At 40.6% G+C, this 25,051-nt stretch overlaps 1 protein-coding gene across 2 annotated transcripts in view; it reads left to right on the forward strand.

Annotated features, from left to right (window-relative positions):
• The window catches only part of LOC117428253 (EMI domain-containing protein 1), a 75,511-nt gene that overhangs the window by 29,276 nt on the left and 21,184 nt on the right, over window positions 1-25,051 (forward strand). For both annotated transcript variants that reach the window (XM_058994760.1, XM_058994761.1), the window contains exon 4: window positions 23,251-23,334. In XM_058994760.1, the coding sequence (XP_058850743.1) occupies window positions 23,251-23,334 (84 nt within the window). The remainder of the gene's footprint in view (window positions 1-23,250; window positions 23,335-25,051) is intronic.

Here is a 25,051-nt window from a genome sequence, read left to right on the forward strand (position 1 = left end):
TGGTGGGGGTAATTACAGCATACTACTGTGGTCCCAACTAAACATCCATTCCCTTGCATATCTCATCCCACTCTGCCTAATGAGCTGTTAAATGAGTCTGCAACACTCAGGGCATTATCCTATATGTAGATTGTTTGTTCTTTTCTTTTGTGTTAACTCCAGTTATTACTTCCAGAGTCTCTGAGCTGTGGAAAGCTGACAGAGTGCCTTTGGAGGAAGCTGATGTTATCGTATATTAAAAAAGCAGATAAAAACACGTTGCTGTGGCTGGTAGAGTTTCAAGGTCACGTTGTCACATGATTTGAATTGAACGAGGAAGGCCGTTCAGTCCTGGTAGTCAGGATTCTCCGAACAAGCTGAAAGCAGCCCAAAAGCAAGTAAAGGCAGTTTTTAGAGAAAATGTATCACGTAAACACATTCAGAATGATTGCAAACATTACAATGTTAAGGGGGGTGTAAAAAAACTCAATGAAAATAGCATTTCAAGTTGTATACTCTTTTAAACACTCAATAGGTTGAAATACATTTTCAAAGCCTTTTAAGGAAAAGGACATCTCTAGGTCTAATTGTTTATGCATGAGTTACCAGTGTATTTTCTTAAAACACCGTTTCTCAGCTGAAAGTGAATTGAATTGGCCCTTTGTTGGTTACAGATGTGTAAAGATTAACGAGTGTGTTTCTCTCTGAAAAAGTAAACGCAATGCTACAGAAAACAGCTGTAGACCAGCTATTTCTCTGTCATCTCTACATCGATATACAGTTTTACAGAAATGTACAGCAACTAAAGCTTCTGAATCCGATCCCTCAGTGATGTCCAGTGCTGTTCAGTTTATCTGCAGAGGCTCCTAGCGTTGCCGGTGTTCCGGAGCCTTTATCACTGGAAGAATCAATAACCTGAAGAATTTTTAGACCTCAGGTACTTGAATGTTCTTAATAACACCCCTCTACAAATACGTGAGTTGCTGACAAAACCAGTCATGGTTGTTGAATTGATAATTAGTAAAAGCATAGCACTGTAAAGCATATTTTTAATATGGCAAACTGTGGTAAAATATGATAAATGTATAGTATAACCATGGGCATTGAAAAACTGCAAAATAACCATGCACATTTTTTATAAGGGTAGTACTGCACATATGAGATGGATCGCTCATTAAAATATTATTCATAGATTTAAAGTGGATGAGAATACAATTATTAAGTACTGTGGCTGTGTGTGAGCGTGTGTGTATTGAAATCCCAAACCCTCTCTGTAGATGCCCTTGGGTACCAATGACCTTCATCGACCCTTGCCTGTGAATTAATTTCAGTTTATTTGTGAACAAATTATAATGACAGACGATTTATTTTTCTAGAATCCCACAAGTATTTCCTGACCCGCTTTGCATTTCTTTGACACAGTCTCGACCCAATACCTGTTTTTCTATCTTGCTGTCTGTCAGTAAAGCGTCCCAGGACATCGGTTGATACAGCCAGGCCTAGAGAATCGGAAATCATTAACGGAAAAGAAAAAACAGCTTGTGCGTAATTTATTACAAAACTGTGTTTCTGTGTTCAATTTATTACCTGGCTCTGGGGAGTGGAGCTGTCTGTTTACAGACGGAGAATAGTCAGCGAAGAATGTTCTCGAATTAAGTTTGTTGAAAACAGTCTAGACCAGAGGTGTCAAACACAAGGCCCGCACCCTGTCCCTGGGGTAGATGTATCCAGCCTCCCAAAGGCACACTAGAAAGCCAGGCAGGTAAATGAGAAACAAAACACAGAATGGGCTTTGGTGCAAGAGAGAAGGGTGGAAAAAGTTTCAGCAAGTAAAAAACGTTCAACATTCTGGCAAGTCCTTCATAATTTATAACTGTAAATATATCAATGATATGCATGTCAAATGTGTAGTGTTTCCATTGTAGGATTTGCACAGTGGAACGTTATTTATTTAATATACATGTGCACATTCATGATGTACACTTGTAGTCTCGTGTAGTGCTGAAATGGAAGGCTTCTCATGGTGGCTTTATCGATTGGTTATAAAAAAAAAACCAATATGATATATAATAATAAAACCAAGATTTCCAATGTGTTTTATCCAAAAGTTTAGTATAAAAATAACCACACACTCCATATTTCCAACTGAAGAATGTCTTTATTATTAAGGAGTAACATATTTCTTCTGAGAATAATAATGTTAATTGATACCATCTGTTCATTCTCCATTGAGTAGTCGACTCAGAGGTGATGAATTTGTGGATTCATTGCTATTTGATGTCACCTGAACATTTGTTGTTTTTTTTTGCTGTTAGTGCTACTGTGCATAGCAAGAGCTGTTTAGACTTTTGTGAAAATTCTTTTGAAAAAGACGTTGATGTCTAAACGTGGCAGGATTTGTATTCTGATGTGATGCACTTTCTCTGGGTATTTTTACGCACCGCGGATGTGGTGCACTTTCTCCAGGTATTTTGGGGTTTTGGCAGCGCAGTATTTTGATTGTGTTTCATCCAAAAGTTTAAACATTTAGGAAATCAAACGTCATCTCACATCCTCAAACCCCAAAAGACTTTGTATTTGTACTGTTACAACCATTATCTTTAGCAATATATTTATGTTGAAACCTCTTGTTATTGGAATATTTGGAGAGACAATAAAATGCCTCTAAAAGGCAATGAAAAGGTTAAGCTCAGATTACTGAATCTAACAAGCACCTAATACCCGTTTGTAGGTATTGACATGTCCCTGTAGTCTGGATACTTGTAGTCTGAATATTAAGTAAAGAAATGGAGGTCCCTGGTAATAACATAACTGTAAAAAAAATAACTTATTTTTCTAATGAGATGTTATTGAATATGCCTGTATGTAGCCTAATAAAATGGGAGTGGGAGGGAGAGCCAGTGGAGAAAAGATATTGGAGATTCATTATAATGAGTAATTATGCCATGCTTCCGGTCTCCTGTCGTTCGCTGGACCTCCTGCCTGGAAGAGGGTCTCTAATGTCCGGAGCAAGCCAAAAACAGACTGTGTCACACTCCCCGCTCACAGTGCAGCAAGCACACCACATCCATCTGCAGTAACACTCTCTGACTGTGCAAATAAAAGCAGCCTCAGACCCTGGTTTGCACATAATCGTGTTAAACTGCAACTAAATGTTGTTTTTCTGTTGTGTGTCCAGAAGCAAAATCACAATAGCGACACATTCAAAGCATGTTCATATTTAACAAGGTGTTTGCCTTTGTTATTACTGTGCTCAAACCCGTATCCTTCACTGCTGGAGCCCATGGCTTCGTCTAATCTACTCATACCCACTACCACCCACACTGCAGCCCAGTGCTTTCTTTCTTTCTCTAACACCTGCGCTACACAAACTCACTACCTTCCACACTGCAGCCCAGCACTTTCTCTAACCACTGTGTTACACAAACTCACTACCTTCCACACTGCAGCCCAGCACTTTCTCTAACCACTGTGTTACACAATCTCACTACCTTCCACACTGCAGCCCAGCACTTTCTCTAACCACTGTGTTACACAAACTCACTACCTTCCACACTGCAGCCCAGCACTTTCTCTAACCACTGTGCTACACAAACTCACTACCTTCCACACTGCAGCCCAGCACTTTCTCTAACCACTGTGCTACACAAACTCACTACCTTCCACACTGCAGCCCAGCACTTTCTCTAACCACTGTGCTACACAAACTCACTACCTTCCACACTGCAGCCCAGCACTTTCTCTAACCACTGTGCTACGCAAACTCACTACCTTCCACACTGCAGCCCAGCACTTTCTCTAACCACTGTGCTACACAAACTCACTACCTTCCACACTGTAGCCCAGCACTTTCTCTAACCACTGTGCTACACAAACTCACTACCTTCCACACTGTAGCCCAGCACTTTCTCTAATCTACTCATACCCACTACCTTCCACACTGCAGCCCAGAACTTTGTTTCTTTCTCTACCAACTCAACTCACTTCCTTCCACACTGTAGCCCAGTAAATACTTTGCACTTATCTTGTTCACTTGTGTGTTCAGGTTTCCCGCTTGGCTGCTACAGATTACAAGGTGATGCTTGCATGATTACACCTGGCCATTAAACAGCAGGTGGGTCATGCCAAACGCTTCCTGCCCAACCCCCCCATCTCCTTTACATACCTGCAGGGATGGTAAACAAGGGTGGGCGATGCTTTCTGCAAATTACACCTGAACAGGTAATATAAAGGGAAAAAAAAACAGCAAGGAGTTTGAGGTCTTAAGGACACTGTCTCCACCCCCACCCCTTCTACTGATACCCTTGTCCAGATTCAATTCTCTCTTGATGCTGAAGTGAGAAGGTATGGTTGCTCTTAAATCTAACTGAGTAAAGCGTGTGAACATACTCAATAGAGCTGAATTAACAAATACCAAAAGAAACTAAATCAGTTGAATGCCAAATGTTTCGACAAGAAGTCTTTTTTAATAATATTAATTATTGTATTATTTAATGGTATTTTTACCAAAGGTATTAATGAACAAAATGTCCTGACCGCTTCTTAAAGAAACACAAAAAACTTGTGTAAGTCCGAGGAAAAGCAGCAATTACAGAACTCAAACTCCCAGAAGCCTCAGTAACCAATCACTCGTTTTCCAAAGACTCGCCTGTTTACAGTGTCTATCTTCCTGTGACCTCATGTCATGTGAGGCAGGGACAGGAAGTGCGGCATTAAGATGTTTTGAAGGAATGATCAGTAAATTAAATTCATCAATATCTTAAAAAAAAAAAAATACAAAAAATACAAAAATCAAATGCACATTTCGCATAATGTGTGCGTCTTTTATATTGTTCCATGTATAAAGTTCTGGCAGTACATATGAGGTATGATTGTATTGTTTTTTTTGCTCCATGTACCTCCAGTGTTTTAGAGACGAATGCAGCCTGTATGTGTCTAGCTTGGATTCAAGTCAGACACACAGGTATGCATATTAGATTATCTTGGACAAATCAGACAAAACAGAAAGCTTCAGGCTTTCATTTGAAGTTCTGCTTTCGCATGTGTTAGCCTTGTTCTGCTGCCAACTGACATAAGTTACTGTCTCTTCGAATTCATTACCAGAGAGCTGGAATGGAACCCACTCCGTAACCTAGCAGCGCCTGACTCCAGCCTGTTGAGCAGATACACGCAGGAAGCTGGTGTAAATAACTGTGTCATTAGCATATGTAACAGGACACGGCAAGTGAGCGTCTAAACCACTATGCAAAGCATTTGTGGTTTTAGAGCTTTTAACCTTATCTCATCTCACCGACAGGGGACATGACCCAACACTTCCTGTTACACTCTCCCCCCACCCCCTTTAACCTTGCTGATTGGTTGGAGCCAGTCTATGAGATCCAGGTCATGGCTGCCCTTTTGCATTGTGGTTAAGACACTTGCCTACACCCTGTTACATAGAGCCTGAGTAGCTCAGTGGAGGTGTCCTTGACCTTTATTTGTAGTCCTGTTTCCACAAGCAGGGTTAATTAGCAAGTGAAGTGTTCTCTTAGCCGAAGTGTTCTCTAAGACGGAGTTAACCTCCAGACACAATAAATAAATAAATATGTATTACTTGTCATGATAAACTATAATAATAAAGTAACAGACAAACTAACGTTAATAAACTAACTGTCAAACTAAATTAACACAGCACCCCTACACATGTTAAAAAAATACAGCAGCAGCTCTAGATGAATTATGAATACATGTACAGGAGCAATATTCAAGACACGCACAAAATTATTTAACAGAATGATGATGCATTTCACCAGAATGAAAAACACGTTTGCTCAGCGACTTGTGTCTGATTCAAGTTTTTTTCAAGAGCTCAGAACAATTTACAACTTTTTGTAGCAAGAGAAACAGCGGCACGTTTCAGCGTTTGTTTACATGCCATTTTGTAGCGATGAGGTGCACTCGTGGAAAACAGAATACAAAACGAGGCAATGATATGACGGCGGTCCTGAAAAGATTGAATAAACAAATCAGTGTGCCTCAAGACAGTCTCGCAATGACAATCACGTTTGAAAAGATTGAATAAACCATTTGAATTTAAGTTTGATGATGATGAGTTATCAGATTACAAAAAAGTACTGTATCAGTTGTGAACGAATTGCTATCAGTGCCAAAAAGGTGGTATTTTAAGCTCCTGTTCCTTTAGGCGGAACATTTACAATTGGAAAAATCAGTTGTTCTCTTAGCCGAAGTGTTCTCTTAGGGGGTGTTCCTATACGCGGACACTACTGTACTTTAAAACATTATTCAAAGGACAAGAGGATTTTGTTCACCAAAAATGAAAGGAACCACCTTTAATGGAAGCACTTTAGGAAGGACTCTTGTCTATTGACTCAATCTTATTTTATCCAAGTGTAGGATACTATGTAGGCCCACTTGTGCAATTTCACTTATTTTAAGCTTATTTTCCTTACTTTCAATGCCAGTCTTGAGAATGCAGTTTACCATTATGAGGTTCTTTAAAGATGGGGATGCTAAGCAGAAAATCTGCCCCCCCCACCCCCCCACCCATTATGAAGCTCTATACAAGAGTTCAGATCATTCCAACAAGAGAGGAATTTAAGAATGCAAACTATATAATGAAGTACACATGTTCTGGACATTAATACTGCAGTTGTTTTATAAACCAAACAAAACCATATTGTCTTCTGCTGATGGGTTCTCTGGTTACAAACAAAAAAAAGCCAAATCTGTTTAAGCAAGTTTATTCTTGAGGTTCGGGTAGTGTAATAAATTGGCATCTTAGCCCATTGAATTAAATGGAAAGGCAAGGGCTTGATGCTAACCGCAAACCATACGGGTTCAAAGACAGATGCCTTACACTAAAGAGCAAGCGCTGTAGTCGAGAGGTCAGTACGGGTCTTATGCTGATGTCAGTGTTGTTAACTCATCCTTCGCTGGAAGGAGTTAACAACAGTAGAGCAGGCACTACCCATAGCTAAATGTGTCCCAATGTGCCTTCAAATTCTTTTTCTCGGGTATTGTAAAGTAGGACAACACCTAGCAGCCATCAAAGAGAAAGATGCATTTTAATACAATTAATGTAGTGCTAGGTTACCAGATCTGACTGTGCCAACTCAACATCTGTAAGGATCAGAACATCTGTAACAATGATCAAGTGCAATCTAGGTTGCAGAACTGTGTTAATAGAGATTTATTGAACTCAGCTCTTGTTTGGCAGTAATTTAAGCCTGTAACCCTGCCTCTAAACGTGAGTCCTGTTGAAACCTAGTTAATGAAGTATCATGGTTATCAATAGAACACAGTAGTAATATTTTTAATGGATCTACCCCTTCTAAGTGATCTTCAGCAACAGTACAATGGTTCTGTAGAGGGGCAATGGTAGTACTGGTAAGGGCAGATGAAATGGTACCATGGTACCCATTCTGATCATTGTAAGCACAGATCTGGTGGCCTAGATTTTCATATTTTGATATACAACTAATACACACTGGAAGTACCATATCAGAACAAGGCAGTGTCTCATCAGGATTACTGTTGAATATCTGTTCCAAATACATTGTGTTCTCATTGCTGATGCAGCATTCAGCTAAGGTTTCTTTCTTTGGAAAATGGTCCCTTTAGGATTTTTTTAAGCATGTTTCTACCCGTGTGATTGGGGTATATCTTGTATTTGGCACAATAAATTGGTCTGAATCCTAGCAATGCATGATGCAGAACGGATTCATGTTTCAAAACCTCAGGGGTTTGGATATGTCCCACAGTGAAAACATTTATCAACTTTCTATAAGCTTTTTTTTTTAGTACTAACGCTGTCAAAAAAGTAAAATGTTCCTGCTGCGCTGTTCTGTTTGCAGACGGCTCTGTGTGCCTGGCGAAGCCGTCTTATTGCGTCTATGTTGGTTTAACCCCTTTGGTCAGACATCAAACTGACAAACTCCTCCTGAGCCAAAGCGTTTTGCTCATCACCATCACCACCCAGAAAGCTAATATTAGGCTGTGACAGGGAACCGGGTCGCTGGTTCCTGCGCAAGTGTGTGCCTGTAGAAAATCAGCTGAGGTGGATCCCAAAACAGTATAAAGAGGGTTACCGTAGAGTAGTAGGTTCCTGGAGCGGGACGTTCCTTTTAGTGGGACTAGCGCTCGTCATTTTGTGTGGCAAACTTTTATTTTTAGCTTTTGTTTCTTTGTTTTTATTGCTTTATTAAATGTGACACTAGGTCTACCATCGCTGGTACCCTAGTGTCAGTTTGGTGTTAAAATAAATCTGCGCGCCTGAGCAGTGTATCAACACCAATGCTCTGTGTCTGTCAGTATTTTCCAGTGACTACCCACACATGTAACACTTCACCCTGTTACATAGGCCTAAAGGACGTTCGATGCTGAAGACAGAGTGCAGGGAACCTTCCACAGTGAAGCATGCTGTTTAGCGTTGTGGGTCACTGCCCTTCACGCCCCTCACTCCCGCCTTTCAGAATCACCAGCACGGAACTGAGATCTCGAGGTGCAGGCAAGGACAAGGGGCTGGGGAGGGGGGAGAAAGGCGGACCCAGGTGAACTTGCACAGTAATTGAGATGTTTACCATGCTCTCGCGCTATGCCTGCTTAGCAATGTGTTACCTTGGTTTGTATTGTCGTGGATGACATACTTAAACAGAAGCTTGGAATGAGGGAGAGATGCCATCTTAACTAATGTATTCTTGTTGTTTAGATACACTTTGTATCTTTTTTTTCCAGTTATCACAACCTGGTGTGCTCAATAGGGCTCTCTAACCTCCAAGTACAGCTGGTATACCAGAGTGCAACTCCATAACCTGTCCCCTTGCAAAACAGTGAGCCTAGTGTATGAAAGAAATACATCAGTAAAAACTAATGTGACTGCAGGGGGGTAGGTTAATTGCTACACTCTGGTGTACCAAATGCAGTTGGAGGTAAGACGTTATTTTGAGAGCTATATTGAAGCCACAGAGGTGCTTTTAAAATTCTACTTTATATCTATCTATCAATCGATCAGTCTATCTATGAGGACCATAAGCTATTGCAGAAGAGTGTGATCCACAAGAGTGAGTCACTTTATCAGGTATACCCTAAAGAAGTGGCTGTGCCCTGTATATACATAATGGATATTCTTCAGGCTCTGCTTGCTTAGATATATTTAGCTACATTAGGATAAGACAGGTGCTCCACCTGACCATCGTCAACAAAAAAAAACTACTTTCACTCTGTCTACCGCGAGTGGTCCCTAATCTTTTAAAACTTAAAAAGCTGAACCGAGGAATGTGAAACACACAAGAAGGCATTCAAGTGGAGATTAAAGCTACTTGAGCCTCCACCAAAAGCATACTCTCTGATCAGGGCTCAGGATTCAGTCTCAAGATTAACAAGATTAATCCCTCCTTGCAAAGTAAATAAGAAGCCCTGAATTTACCTCAAGTTTGTGTGTCTTTCAGTGGAACGGGTTAACCTGGAGCTCTATTAGCGGGACCTTTGCACTATACAGTCTGCTGCAGGCTTCCTTCAGTTTATCTGACCCTTTACCATCTTAACACTGGCTTTCCAATCTCCAAGTAACAGCTCACAGGTACCTCCCAGCGAACCTGCAATTATTACTTGGGAAGGTTTCACAAAGCAGATGTCTTCTGTCTGTTGTAATGCAGTTTCAGACAGCGGTTAAGGAGAGGGGCTTTGTTTCTGAATAGGAAAGGGTTAGGTCAGAGGTGACCATTGAATAAGTGTCCTGCTTTGTATGGTGTGTAACAACATCAAATAAGAATTAATAAGTCAAACTGTCAGCTCACATTCGTTTCCCGGCAAACCTGCAATTTGGGAAGACTTCACAAAAGCACATGCCTTTTGCTGTTTTACACAACAGATGATTTATGACAAGAGAAAAGGTCACATAACCCCCCCATCTACTCTTTTTACATTACAACCAATATATTGTTAGGATCCAGTCCTTTTTCTTGTCTGCAGATGTGTACAATTTCATATTCAGTTCCAAAAATTGGATATGTAAATTAACAAGCCCTGAAAGGAAAGCTCTATCAAATGGGAATTTGACAGCCAAAAATATGTACCATACGCTTCCACCTTTAAAGGTCCGTCGGGTATATTTGAGGAAATGAACTTGTTTGTTGCCACATTCTTCTTGTTTTCATGTGCATCGAATCATGTTTAGGCCCACTTATTTTTCTCATTAGATGTGTTTTTTTTTTTACTTTTCATAAACATTTTATCTTTAAACAATATCATCTTTAAATATTAATTACATGGCATAATGCTAAACAACGTACTAAACACTGAAGTTGTTAAAAGGTGGCGTTCACATAGAAAATGGATGAAAATGAGCAACATTGCACAAGTGGGCCTATGTAGAATTTGGGGAAAATAATAGTGTAGCAATAGACAAGTTCATGTCTCGCTACTGGTAAATGTTTAATTTTTGGCTCACTTGTAGGCAAATGTCCCATTTTAATGACCTTAATCATTTGTTTTACTGTACACATAGCAAAAGCAAAATATATACAGGATGCTGCTGGAAAGTGTTTAAAACCAGACAAACAAAAACTCTTAAACTCGCGAGAAATAATTAAAGTTAATAAGCAAATAAAACTTCTTACTACTTTTAAAAATGAAAATGAGCATATTCTCAACTGAGACATGAACTCTATTTTGTAAATTGGAAGCCCAGCACTAATGACAGCTCATAAGTGGTATTAACACCCTCCAGTCATTTAGCTAGTCCCCTGAGTAGCATGCAAATACATGCTGATTTTGATTACATGTTTTATCCCTGGGGTAGAAACAGCAAAGTTCTTGGTCCACAGCCCAGACTGTCTGCAGTTCTGAATCCAGTCAAGCATTACAGGATTGAGTTGAGGAGGGTTGGTGAAATGAAGACACTCTTCAGGATGAGGAAACTGGTGAAAGATTTCCACCAGACTGGTGCCAAAAAGTCTTGTATGTGCGTTAACAAGTCTAGAAGCTGCGATAAACCCAGAGAAGGCTGTGCCGAATTTAAGTAAATATTTAATGACTGCCTGTACATATAATCAGCGACTAAATACAGTATTGTCCATTTTTATTTTGGATTAATGTCTGTCTGTCCGCCCCCACCTACTGTATATTTTTACTAATATCTAAGAACCGCTTATCCAATAGTGTTGCAATTTGGTTAAGATTTTCTGAGTGATGGTTAGTTTTTGTTTATCTTTTTACAATTTTTATATGCAACACTAATTTTAGTTGCTGTCTGTTATGAATTCCATATGTGGTCCTGTAGCCTTTCTTTTAATTTTCTGTTTTCTTCAGAAATATTTTCCTCTAAGACTGTTAATCCCGGGCTTGGGGTTTGTAGTATCATGTCTTACATCAGGGTGTCCAGGGTGTTTTAATAACCCATGGGAGCAGCACTCCCTGTTGGCTTCCAATCATGATATACAACCAGGATTCAAACCAACCAGCAAACTCCTGATTGTATGACTATCTGCATGCTATCTACTTCGTTAGCCACTGGAAACTATTGGTTGATTTCTTATATATTTATAATAGCAAATAATATCTAGTTTATTCTTTGGTACCTGAAAATAATGAGTCTCTGCAATGGTGAGGGCCAAGATTGGCACCATGTTCAATACAGTAAAGTAGTGGAACAGAAGTAAACCTGTAATGTGTGTCAGTGGCAACAGGACTTGATTTGTTTTACCTTCTGAGAATCCTGTCTCATTGAAATAGACACGCTGTTTAAAATCTACAACCACAAGCTACAGTAATTCTGATGTAAAGTGGAGTGTTCTTCTGTGTTAGATCTTCGAACATGCCCAGGTGAGTGTTAATGAGTGTTGTGTTGCAGGAGTATGCACTCCCTGGTCTTTCAGACACTAGCCTACAGGATTTTCACTTCCTTGGCCAGAGCAGGATAATGATTTCCATACTTTTTGTATGTGACAGACAACACTCCTGAAGACCATCCCAATGATTTACTTTGCTTCAATTTAGGAGGGAAAAGAGGGACTTGAAGCCTGGCCTGTGGATGGTGTAAAAAATGAAAGCCTAAATATTTACACCAAGTGATAGTTGACTACATAGAAAAAAAATGTGACGGTTGCTGCAGCTGTTTTCTGTAGCATGAAGGACCTCCCTAACAGAAATGTTTTTAAAATCCCCCCTTGGGATACCATTGTAATACCCTGGAGAACTTTAGCATTACCAGCACTAGCAAAACAGTCGATTTGAAACAGTGTTCCTGATACTGTTTACCACTGGGATTGATAGATCACTGCAATGGATTAACAGTGTATTAATTCATACCACTGTGATACCATGTCGCCACTGCAATGCAATTCTACCACTACAGCAGTTAGACTGTAGCAGCCATTGTGCTACCATTGCCCTCTTAGTACAGAAGTATTGCATTGCCATTATAGTGTCACTATTGCCAGATTAAAATGTTCATCCCAATTGGCTAAAAAATGAAAAAATGATTTGTTCTGACCAAAAATGGTCTACAGTATGCTGTCAATAATGCCCTTTGATACCACCTCACAATAAACAAAATGGCGGCCGCCACCATTAGATATTGACAACAGTTAATTGTCATGCTTCTACTTGCACCAGTAAATTACACCTTCAACCTTATGCAGGAAATGCTCCCACAGCTTCTATTTCAACTTGTCTTGTAAGTTAATAAGACAACCGTCTTTTAAATCCAGCATGTAATTATGGGCTGGGACACTAAAATCCTGTGTTCTTAACTACGCTGCGCTGTGCAGATCTTCTACTTCATATTAGTTTCTATTTTATTTCCTGTAATTAAAAGAGTAAAAAAAGGACAAGGGGTCCCCTCCCACTCCCCTCCTTTGCTCGGGGCCTGAGTAAGCTGTCCAAACAGAGCGGTCCAAAGCGACCCCCAGGGCTGGACGCTAATGAAACGGTGCAAGGTGACCGCCTGCCTGCTCTCTCGACGGGGCGGGGGGGCTCTGTAAAGGAGAAATCTCTTCCTCTCCAGATGAAAGAGGCTTTTGGCACACATCTGTTTTTATAAAAGAATGTGTATGTAAGCTTTAGTACCAGGACTCCTTAGCCTTAGTGCCCTCCCCCTCCATTCTTTCACACTCCACCTCCATCCTCTCTTAAAGGCTGTTTGTTAAGACAGCTTTGGAATGGGTATGGACTACAGGATTTAACTTAACTAATATATAATTCTAGTTGTTTATAGTCACATTGTTAAAACTTATAGGAAGTTAAATCAAGTAGAGGAACATTTCAGCTAGTGCCTTCTTCAGTGTAAGAAGTGTACCTTCTTTCCTTAAAGAAATGTGATGGTGTGCTTTGATGCCATGGATGGATTCACTTTATAAATCATTTTCTTTTTTGGTTATCACATTCTGGTGACTTTTTAATAGAAGTTTAAAGCACCCCGCTGCCTTGAATAGAGTTCCCAAACATGTCTAACCTCCAATAACATCTGATACAAACAGTGTAACCGTTAAACTGTCCCCCTGCAACAAGTACCCCTATAGTGGATGAAAAAATACTAAATCTAATCTATATGGTATTTCTTAATGATGGCTTTCTCACATCTACTAGGGGCAGAGTGTTGCAGATGAACTTGTTAGCGGCTGGAGGTTAGACATGCTCTATTGGGACAATAGAGGTGCTTTAAACATCAGAAAACTATAAAAGCCTCCAAAATGGGATAACTGAAACACATTTCTTATTACCAATTAGCTTCTAGTGACAGTAAAGAAGGCATTAGTGGAATCAACTGCAGTGTTTGCCAAAGTCTATATTTCTGTAATTTAAAGAAAAATCTAAGTAAGAAAACACAACTGTAGACTGCCTTTATATTACTTTAGTATAGTTCTAGTTTAGTACAACTGAACAGATCGAGATTCTAGTTAGTTAAATAAGCCTCCCAGTTTTTGTTATGGTCTTTTGATGTGGTGCTGTGAGAGCACTGGGTCAATCTTGAGGTGAGTTCGGGGTTTGTTTATTTCAGAGTGACTAGCAGGCTCTGCAGACCTCTTTCTGGGGGTTCCTTGCTTGGTAAAAAAAAAACCTCACAGATAAATAAACAGGTTGTCAGGGTCTGACGAGTGAAACATATTTTCAAGGCCTGACGGTGACTTCTGTGTCACTGTTCACTGGGGGAGGGTGAGGTTATCAAAATCCTGGTCTATGAAATGATACTCAAAAATGAAGCAGGCCTTTCTGTATACCCCAACATGGGGCACCATTTCTTGCATGGTTAAACTAAGCAGGGATGTTGAAAGCTAAGAGTTTAAATGTTTAATCCTATTGATAAACATACATTTTATTAGAAATGCATATGAAGTATAGATGTAGTGTTTATACTGGAGTATAAAGTGTATTTATTCATATTCTAGTCCATGCTTGCTTTACACAAGTAGTCGCATGCACATTAATAATATTTAAACTCTATTGCAGTGCTTCTTGTTATGGGCTTTCTGAGTGGTTTAGTCTCAAACTGATTTTTTTTATCAAATGTTTAAACTTCAAAGACCAGACTTTCTAGTATGGTACAGATTCCGATCAGCACTCCAATCTGAACAGGTTCCGGTCTCAACTGGTTAAGATTAGCGAGGGTCTGTACCCTATGATTTCAGCTATGCCCACTTTGGCACACAAAGTATTGGCTCAAAACCACATTTTTCATTAAACAGCACTTCGGTACCTAATGGATCACACATGTCAAGTATTATCAGTAGCTACGATGCTGAAGGGTTAGCTAATGCTCCAGATTGGCAGTACCTTGCCCCTGACTAGGCAAAGATGGATTATTGTAAAGCTTTGTTTGTGGCCCTCTCTGGTTGTACACAGTCTAGTGTGAATGCCTGTTTTATGACTAAAAACTTGATTACTTCTCTTGATAAAGGTGACCAAACGGGTTGGATACCAGAAAAAATCTCACCAGCTATGACAAAACAATGAATTATACCTAGCTTGGGATCACCATGGTACTGCAATGGTTTGTATCAGTTTATAACATTGTAATATTACCCCAAAGATACATCAATTACCAAATGATCTTCAGTGGCTATGGGACATGGTATGGCCAGCTACAATAGGATGAGGTTGACCAAATATACCCAAGTAATCCATTGCCGTATCATGGCACCAAATTAGCATCAGCGTGGTGCCGTATCAGAACATTTGTCCTCAAATTAAACTTCCAGGGCCCCCTAGTGGCTCACCTGACAAAGGTGACAAGGGAGCGCAAGTTCGCGTACTGACTGTGCGACTTTGTCGGTGTCCACTGGGGATTCCACAGGCATTGTCTCTGACGGCAAAATCATTAGGGACCGTACTAATATGGACACCTACAGAGCTGGCTTTTGTCTGATAGCTCACCAACCTCTGCTACAGAGCCCCTGGGTGCAAAGAGGCAATTGGCTTGGGGATAGGAAGATGCTTCCTGATTTTCAGCTGTTGCTTGGGGTGTTACTGTAGTGAAGGAACATAACTGGACATTTTAAATGGGGAAGATAGCTGGGGGGTTAAATAATTGGGAACACTCATTTTATAAAAATATACAAATAAATAAACTTTTAAAAAGTGCTCACTGTGTGAAGCTTAACAGCCTTCCTTCTGCCTCTACCTGCAGTCTAGGTGTGAATACTGTATGTAAGTTTAGTTTTAGCTCAATACTGTTTTACAGTTGAAGCTCAAAGATGTGGTGGTAATTCCCATCCCTTTACTAGACTTGTTAACTTTGTGGACCTCCGCTGGAAGTCTCTTCTGTGAATGGCTGGCTGTGCTGTCTGGTGTTTCCTGGCGTCAGGTTGTTTGGGTAACCCCAGCCAGCATGGAGGGGGCTGGGGGAGTGTTTAGGTTTCAGTCAGGCTGTCGGCGTCGCTGCCAAGGAGAAGCAGCGAGAGGTTTGTTCACAGAGCTGAGCTGGAGCCAGAGCAGCAAACCAGGGAGAGATGTATCCACAGAACAGGTCAGGGGGTCAAAGCTTTGGGATGGAGACAGGCTTGTTTGGCTAGAGGATGCTGGGACAGTGGGGGTCTAAGATAGAGGGGCGCACAGTGGGCCGTAGCAACAGGGAGAAACACCAAAATAAACAAACTCCCATCAATTTGTGATCATTGCTTGTTAGCAATTAAAAAAAAAAAACAATGATGAAATGTTTATAATATGAATGCATCTGTGGAAAAAATGAAATATGAATTCATTTCTTGTTTATTCATGCTATAGGACTTTGATAATATTTAGATGATTTTTTTTTTTTGTGCATGGAACCTTCCATTCTTATGTTCAGTGTCAATATTGAGTAACGTAGTGTCCACCTGGTCTAGCTTATTGGTAGTTTGAACGAGGATGGCAATGCATAAAACACGACATGCTTCTGTATAGATTTCACAAAGCATTTAGCACTGTTTTAATGCTAATGCTAAACAACTAGCAAAAAACAACTTAGATGCATCTGGGAGCTCCTCGTCAGCTAATTCTTTACGAACATAAGAAAATGTACAAACAACAGCTCGCCCCATTTCAGCTTGTCCGGTTCCTATTAGCTGATTGATCTCAGAACATTGTCACATTGGGTCTTAAAGGATCCAAGTGATTCAGCCTCAGCATCATGACTAGGTAACCTATTGCATACACTCACCACTCTGTGTGAAGAAGTGTCTCCTTCCCTCTGTTCTAAGTCTATCTCCAATTAATTTCCAGAGAAACATCCCAAGAAAAGTAAAAGACAGAACAGAACAAATCAGTAAACCTTACTTTGATTGCAAGTTGTTTTGCTTTTCTCAAATGCCAAAAGTACTTTTGTTTTTTCTTCTACTAAAAGAGCTACATTTTGTTTAATCTTGGAGTGTGTAATCTTGACATATTTAAAACACAGTCAGATTAGATTAATGAAATAAGGCTGCCAACAGTAGTTACAGGTGGTGCTGTAGCTAGATAATCCCCAGTCACAGTATTGCCCCTATTGCTTCTCGCTCCAGGAAGATCTATAGAAAGAAGATTTCAGACTAAATATTTTGCTGTTGTTCTGGAGCCACCAGTGACACTGACGCTGAGCTTCCTCCAGGTGGGTTTGTTTCCAAACAGTTCAAACCAAACAGGAGACCTGCTTCACAAACACAGAGTGGGGCAGATACACACTGCCTGTGTGGTCTACTGGACAGTGCTGAGGACTGGGGGGATGGGAGCAGTATGGTATACTGGATAGAGCTGAGGACTGGGGGGATGGGAGCAGTGTGGTATACTGGATAGAGCTGAGGACTGGGGAGATGGGAGCAGTGTGGTATACTGGATAGAGCTGAGGACTGGGGAGATGGGAGCAGTGTGGTATATTGGATAGAGCTGAGGACTGGGGAGATGGGAGCAGTGTGGTATACTGGATAGAGCTGAGGACTGGGGAGATGGGAGCAGTGTGGTATACTGGATAGAGCTGAGGACTGGGGAGATGGGAGCAGTGTGGTCTACTGGATAGAGCTGAGGACTGGGGAGATGGGAGCAGTGTGGTATACTGGATAGAGCTGAGGACTGGGGAGATGGGAGCAGTGTGGTCTAGTAGACAGAGCTGAGGACTGGGGAGATGGGAGCAGTGTGGTCTAGCAGACAGAGCTGAGGACTGGGGAGATGAGAGCAGTTTGGTCTAGTAGACAGAGCTGAGGACTGGGGAGATGGGAGCAGTGTGGTCTAGCAGACAGAGCTGAGGACTGGGGAGATGGGAGCAGTGTGGTCTAGTAGACAGAGCTGAGGACTGGGGAGATGGGAGCAGTGTGGTCTAGTAGACAGAGCTGAGGACTGGGGAGATGGGAGCAGTGTGGTCTAGTAGACAGAGCTGAGGACTGGGGAGATGGGAGAGGTGTGGTCTAGTGGATAGAGCTGAGTGAAGTGGTTTGAACTGAGGGTCTGGGACGGAAGAAATGTGGCTAGTGAAGGACTGAGAGGAAACTATGGCCTATTGGTTGGAACTAGGGGACTGAGAAGGAAGCAGTGTAGCCTAGTGGTTAGAGCCAAGGGACTGGGAGGGAAGCAGTGACCCAGTGGTTGGATTTGAGATACTGAGAGTTTGTGGTCTAGTGCTTAGATGAGGGGTCTAGGAGTTGGTGTGAGCTCAGAAAAAAAGCCCTTGGTTAAAATCCAATCCCAGTTGCATTGGCAAGTGCTTAAGCCAGAAAGCCCAGCTGTAAAGCCAGATCCAGGCTCCCTTTACCCCACATGCAGTCACAGAAATACTCACACACTGGAAGCAATGCAGGCTTTCGATTTGGGCAATTGGAACTTACTGGGGAAATAACAAGTTGAGTATAATATGTAGAGTAGAAAGAGGGAGAAAGAAAGCAAGAACTTGAGTCAAGCTACTAACTAGCATACGGAGTCAAGCTACTGATGTCAATCATATTGTATATTTAACATTAGCATTTAGTTGACGGGTAGCATTTTTTTTTTTTAAAGACAACAGCCCTACGGGCAAACCATGGTGCCTGTCAGGAATTCTATTCACAAATAAATGTTTGTTCCAATTACATAGGTTACCAGTGCGACATTGTGGGTTAAATATAAAAACCAAACCACTATAACTAATGCAAACTCCCATCAATCTGTACAAACTGTGCTTAATGAAGTAGCGGCGGATATTTTATTGCTAAATTATGGTTCAGGACAAACAGTCCTCTTTAGATGGAAAACAGCATTCCATTGAAAAGCAGGCGAGAAAACGATTCATGGAGACAGAGTGAGGAGGAGGGAGGCGGGGGGAGTGTGTTACACGGATAGCTTACCCACCACTGCAAGAAAGCTAACAACAAAATAACATGACTTGTGGTTTGGAAGCATTTCCATAAAATATAAAACTAAAACAGAGACTCCTTTCATGCTGCTACAGTACAACTCATCTCCTCTGCACTTTGTTAATCCTAAACCTTCAGATTCTGAGTGTGCCTTATTAGTTCCAGATCATGAAAAGGTATGTGTGCGTGTGAATTTCTTCCTGGGATGTAATCACTTCCTGTGTGGCAGCTCACAGGATCTCAGCTAGAGAGCACTGGCGCGAAACTGCTCGACAGAACAGGAAGTGATTTCGTACCAGGAAGTAGCTGCAATAGGCTACTTGTCATACTTCCGCATTTAGCTATACCGGTAAAGCAGCTTCTGTTCAATCTTTCTATCTTTAATTATCGAGTTTAAATTTATAATCAAATATTATAATGGACCTCTTTACATGAGATACCTTCAAGACCTTCCGATGTTAACAATACACGACGAGCACAGGATTGCAAAAGCCTCATGAAAAGCTCCATCACGTAAGTTAGAAAAAGGGTTCAAGTTTTACCTCCAGCTCCCTCTGTGACTAGGAAGGGGAGTTATTACATTTGTCGATGTATTTATTTTCATTTCTTTCTTTTTAATTTTATTTTTTAACTCAACATTGCTCGACAGAATTTTAAAAGTAAGCATGTGTTACTTATCATCTGTCTACTTTTATGTGGTGCATAACTAAGCTGGCGATCTGCAGGCCATTTAACACTCTCCCACAGACGAGCAAAGACTCTGAAAATGCTGGCATTTTTTTTTTTTTTTTGAATTGGCATTCCAGGCTACTTAATTAGGCATTTGTTGAACTTGTATGTGTGCTGCATTTTTAATATGCAAAGTCTGCTGTGATTATGTACGAGTGTGTTGTGTTTTATATTGTAAAGAGCATTGAGATGTGCTACATAAATTGCACTATATAAAATAAAGATTATTATTATTATTATAAAAGTACTCTCCAAACTCATTGAATTCCTTTTTCTGTTAGTGTCACACAAAGACAAGGTGACAGCAGAAATCAGGATAAGGACTCACTGTTTTAAATCCTTGAAGAATGAGAAGCCGCACAGTTTAATAGTAGGGTGTAAAGTTCAGAGTTCCAGTTCTTGTAGTTTGCAAATCTGTTTTGTATATAAGAATAACAATGAATACAAAATTGACATTATCATTAAAACAATTCTACTGTGAGCATTTGTACATATTTGTATGCTATGAATTTAAATAGCTAACGGTACACAAATGTGTGTATATAAACATACTTGATCAAGACCATGCAGTACATTTTATAAACGTATAAACTCTAAATTAAGTGAATAATACTAACCTTGTGTAGAATCAGATGCAAAGCTTGCAAAACTTTGGAGACCAAAACTTTGACTCCGGGCTATCTCTTCTAGCTTAAGCTTTAAAACCTTGATCTCATTTGACAACTCCTCGTTTTTAGAAATGGACAAATCAAGGGCTGATGGCTCAGACTTCGAACAATAACCGTGACACTGCACTGCAGAAGTACAGTCCATTTCTTCTTCTGGACCCTGTACTGGCTTTTCTCTTCGGTCCCACACACTGAGCCTTTGGGCCGGCAAGGAGTACTGATTCCAGTCAAACAGAACTGGAACAGAGCCTTGATGCAGCCTCCAACAGCCTCCTGGTGTTGGTTCAGTTAGGTCTTTGCTAACAAAATGCCGACTGCAAACTTTGGCGTGTTTAGTGAATTTCTCTCTTCGAATATTTGTAAGCCACATATTTCATGCATGGGAAATGCATGAAAACTTACCAATGAATTGTTCCGTGCTGAAGCGGAGAATAGTGATCATTACCATTTCCTTCTCGTCGTTGATAATTAAAGGTTTTCACAGTTGTGCCTGAAGTACAACTCATCCTCTTTCTCTCAGCAAGTAGAAAATCAAGTGATACATCTTTGTAAATCGTTCAATACAACAGACAAAATGTAAACAGCAGGATTTCGACTACGCCACTTACTCTGAGCTGAGACACAGGTATAGCTGCAAGCAGCCGATAGCAGCATTGTCTTATTATTGCATTTATTGCATTGTTTCAAATTCAAGCAAAAAAATACAACCAAAGAACCAAAAGATCTACAACAAAAAAGGGAAGCCAGGGATAATGTTGTCAATGCTGACAAGTATGTCAGTAACATGCATTCCAAATTAGAGCTACAGTGTATCAATATGATGAAAAAGTTGATAATCATGACATAACAACAGTATGTACAGAATAGTATAGAATAATAATAACCAGGTTTCATGACAATCTGATAAGTGATTATCCAGATACATGCACAAAATGTCAGTGTGACATAGAGACAGATGGATGTTCGGACAGACACCGATATGATCAATAATTTATGTTAAATAATGTTAATTGGATAAGTGGCTCTCCAGATATACGGAGGAATCTGTGAAGTGTGACATACTGTATGTACAACCACCTCCACTATGTCCCCTTTACAGGGGGCTTCATACACAGCTGCTAATAATAAGAGGCTTTAAAAACCTCAGCACTCCTTAAACTCCTCAGCTAGTTAAAGAATGTTTTGTGACTAAAATCAAGTTCGAATCAATATTCATATGCTGTTGTTAAAGAAGACAATAACAACTTAGATTTATTAGTTAAAGCTTTGTGGATATTGGGTCCTGTGTGTAAAACAGTCTCAAATATTGTTTAGCATGGCATTGCATAATAAGAATGTGAGCCCAATTAACTTTAAATAAAGCAACTGTATCTGATCCACAGGCACTTAGTTTATCGCATGAAGCTGAATCCAAGCAAATTGTTATTGAATGGTGTGTGTGTGTGTGTGCGTGTGTGTGTGTGTGCCTCAGCTCTACAGGCCAAACTTTTATGAGCTACCTTGACTTCCCGTTGCCCCCTACTCAGCTCAGTTCAATGGCAGTTTGTTGGCATCAGCACAGTCCAGTTGAAGCTTTCTTTTATTACTGTAATAGTTATTGTACCAGGAAGTTAACCCTTTCTCTCCAGGACTTCTAGCAAGGGCTAAACTATTTTACTTTCAGTAGCTCATTTCTGTGCTCCTTTATTGTTTTTCTATGTGACTTGCCAATCACAAATAGTTTCATTTTGAGTTTCTCAGAGAGTTGCAGTGATACTCTATATATATTTTCCCCCTACCTCTCCCCCTCCCTCACCCACCCTCTCAGTTACCTGACCCTAACCCACCACTCTATAGTCTATAGCTGGTACAGCTGGTGATGTTGCTTCTGGCTCTTTATTGTAAGCATTCAGAGCAGAACTGTCCCAGGGCCTTTCAGCCTCAGGGGACTCGTCTTCAATTTCAGGCACAAAATGGCTGATGGTTCACTGCTGTGTAAAGCTGTATGGACACACTTTGACTGAATAAGAGGGTCATTAGAGACTGTTGTTGACTAATGTACTCAAGAACACCCTCTTGTGGTTGATTAGTATAATGAGCTGTCCCCTTTGTACAAATGATTCAAGTTTAACTGCCATAGTCCTGATGGCTGTCGGTAATACAGTAGGCCTGTTTAATATTTCCAGCCCTATTTCCTGTATTTTCACTTTTAAAATGTCAAGCAGACCAGCTTTTTGGCTAATGCCTGATAACCTGGTGTGACAGGTCGGCCTTGTGGTGACGTCCCCAGACCAGGAAGTGGACACTGGCCCTCAAGTACTGCTGGTTGAAGTGCTGGTGTTTCATTCAACAAAAATAAAAAGGAGATACAAAAAAACACTGCTCACAGAGCAAAATAAAAGTTTAAACAAAAACAAATCTGGTACACACAATACCTCCACCCACAACACGTACCGCACTGGTCCTTCCAGCACGCGTAGCAATTCTATTTTCTCTCTCGCTCTCTCAGATCCTCTTCTGTGAACACCCACCCCGCTACGAGCGGCTGCTGTGCTTTTACACACGTGACCATCTCTGAATTAGCAAGAAATGAATCAATCCAGAGACGGCCACATTCTGCACGCGTTTAAAGGGATGGGACTTTAACCCCATTCACGCTGCCAAACAGTAACAAAACATCACCCGTTCTTAAATCCCAAACTATACGTTTAAATGCAACAAATCATAGCAATACAACCCCAAAATAATACATTTTTAGAAAGCCCTGCCCCATTATTTACATGCAGGGCTCTCCTGCTCTGCTACACCTGGGTTCTTTGTTGAGCTAGGATCAGTTCTGAAATGTACATCTTAGTTTCTTTACCTCAGAATTTATGATTGAGTGTTTTGGAATTTATGGCAGACCTTTGTAAACTGTATATTAACTCCAATCTCCTCAGAGTAAATGCTTTCATTACAAAAGATGGCAGGTGTTGGCGAGAAAAGATTGATCAAGCGGATGAGACAGTCTGACAGGTGGGCTTTTAAGCAGGAAATGTGTATGTAATGCTGGAACATGTATTCATATAGTCCAGGCCAAGTAACACAGTTAATCTACAAACATAGTTTTTCTGTATTTCTTCCAGAATCAGTGAATCATCTGGAAGATGGAGCGAGGCAGCAAGCTCTCCTACGTAGGCCGCTGGCTCGGACTAGAGAATATCTATCAAGTAAGAATCTGTTGCCACCGCTCAGTCTTTTCTGTGGACTGACAGACAGCTCCAGCATCCAGTGCTGTCTCTCACCTTCCACCGCCCTTTCCCTCTGTGCTTCCTGACCTCCAGTGACCCTTCCTCAGTGACGTCACTGATTTTGTTTTTAGGTTGCGTTCAGAGCTGTCATGCTTGGTGTTCCGTTTCCCCACCACCTCAATGCATCTGTCCTGCTCACAGTCCAACCTTCTTAAAGTCAAACACAGTTATCAGTTAACTGATTTCCATCCCACTTAATATCGCTTTAGAAAAAAAAAAAGTGCTTACAGGATTAATATGTTATAAATGTAAAGATGCACAATATGAACGAGCTTAGAGAACCAGACGAGCTTAGATGGGCTGAATGGCCTCCTCTCTTTAGTACATTTTCTTATGTTCTTATGTTCTATACTTTGAGGTGCTATGGATTAACAGTATCTTCAGAAATAAACAGTAAAATACAAAAAACCCTATATTTTAGCTGTTTCAGTTATAATTTTCTTTAAAAACCAGAGCATGCCTGAAATATGTCTCTCGCTCCCTGGGATCCTGGTCTCGGAGGGGGGCAGGAAACCCTGCAGACCCCAGAGCTTTGGGGAGCAGCCTTGACCTCTGTGACTCCTCAAGCAGTCTGTCTGAGTCCCTGTTGGCTGCTTCTGTCTGATTCTGAGTACTTTACAAGGTGCTGCACGCAAACCCCAACACACACTGACTCATACTCTCACACACAAAGAGCTTTCAAATGACATGCTCAGGATACTTGATTCTTTTTAAAATGTATTTAAAGCAGACCACTATATGCAGAGAGTATCAATATATATATGTTTGAACTTATATGTTAGGGTCACCATTAGTTTTTGAATTACAGAATTGTAATGCTATACATGTGTTTTCTTCAACCTTTTTACCTGCAGCATTGTATAATTGCACACATAGGCATACGTGCAGCTTTTTGAGAAAATCCATTAGTTTCACATATAAGCCCATGGGTCTATGTCGGATTATAAGTGCCCCCAAATCTGAGATCAGTTCAAACGCAAGACTTAAGGGCTCAGATGTTTTTACGTCTCTACACCAGCATGTTAAGTTGTGGTAGTACCAATGATAAAGACCACATGAAAGCATTGTAAATAGATTTGTGATAGAGCTTTTTTCTTTCAATTCTACTGCTTTCCAAAATAGCCCCATACACAAGCCCTTATCCATTTTTAGACATCATTGGCATGAAACTTTTGTTTGCATTCATAATGCATTCCTTCTGCAGTCTTTGTAAACTCATTTCTGGTTGTAAATCGAAATGGAATATTTTTCAAGCATTCACTTTACAAGTTTGGATCCAAAGTGGATCCTTATTTCCAGATACCCACAGTTGATGAATTCTTTTGTTTCTAAATTCTAGTGTATATTTTTGCTTCCTGGCATGCATTTTGAATGCCTAAACAAGCATGTGAATCCACTTTGAATGCAAAAACGATCCCACCATTAACACCAATGCCAACTCCAACATCCAATCTCTTTGCCCCACTTTGAGAGTGAGGCATGTTTAAACACTGAAGCTTTAGACCAAGTGTGTTGTTACCAGGGTCACCAATGAAGGTTAGAAATATGTGTGTTAGTGTGGGGGGAGGAGGCACAGTGCAATAGAAAGACATGCTGGTGGCAGGTTTATATCACAGCTTTAAAAGGAAAGTCTCAT

This window comes from Acipenser ruthenus, chromosome 21, assembly GCF_902713425.1.
Source record: "Acipenser ruthenus chromosome 21, fAciRut3.2 maternal haplotype, whole genome shotgun sequence".
Classification (NCBI taxonomy): Eukaryota; Metazoa; Chordata; class Actinopteri; order Acipenseriformes; family Acipenseridae; genus Acipenser; species Acipenser ruthenus.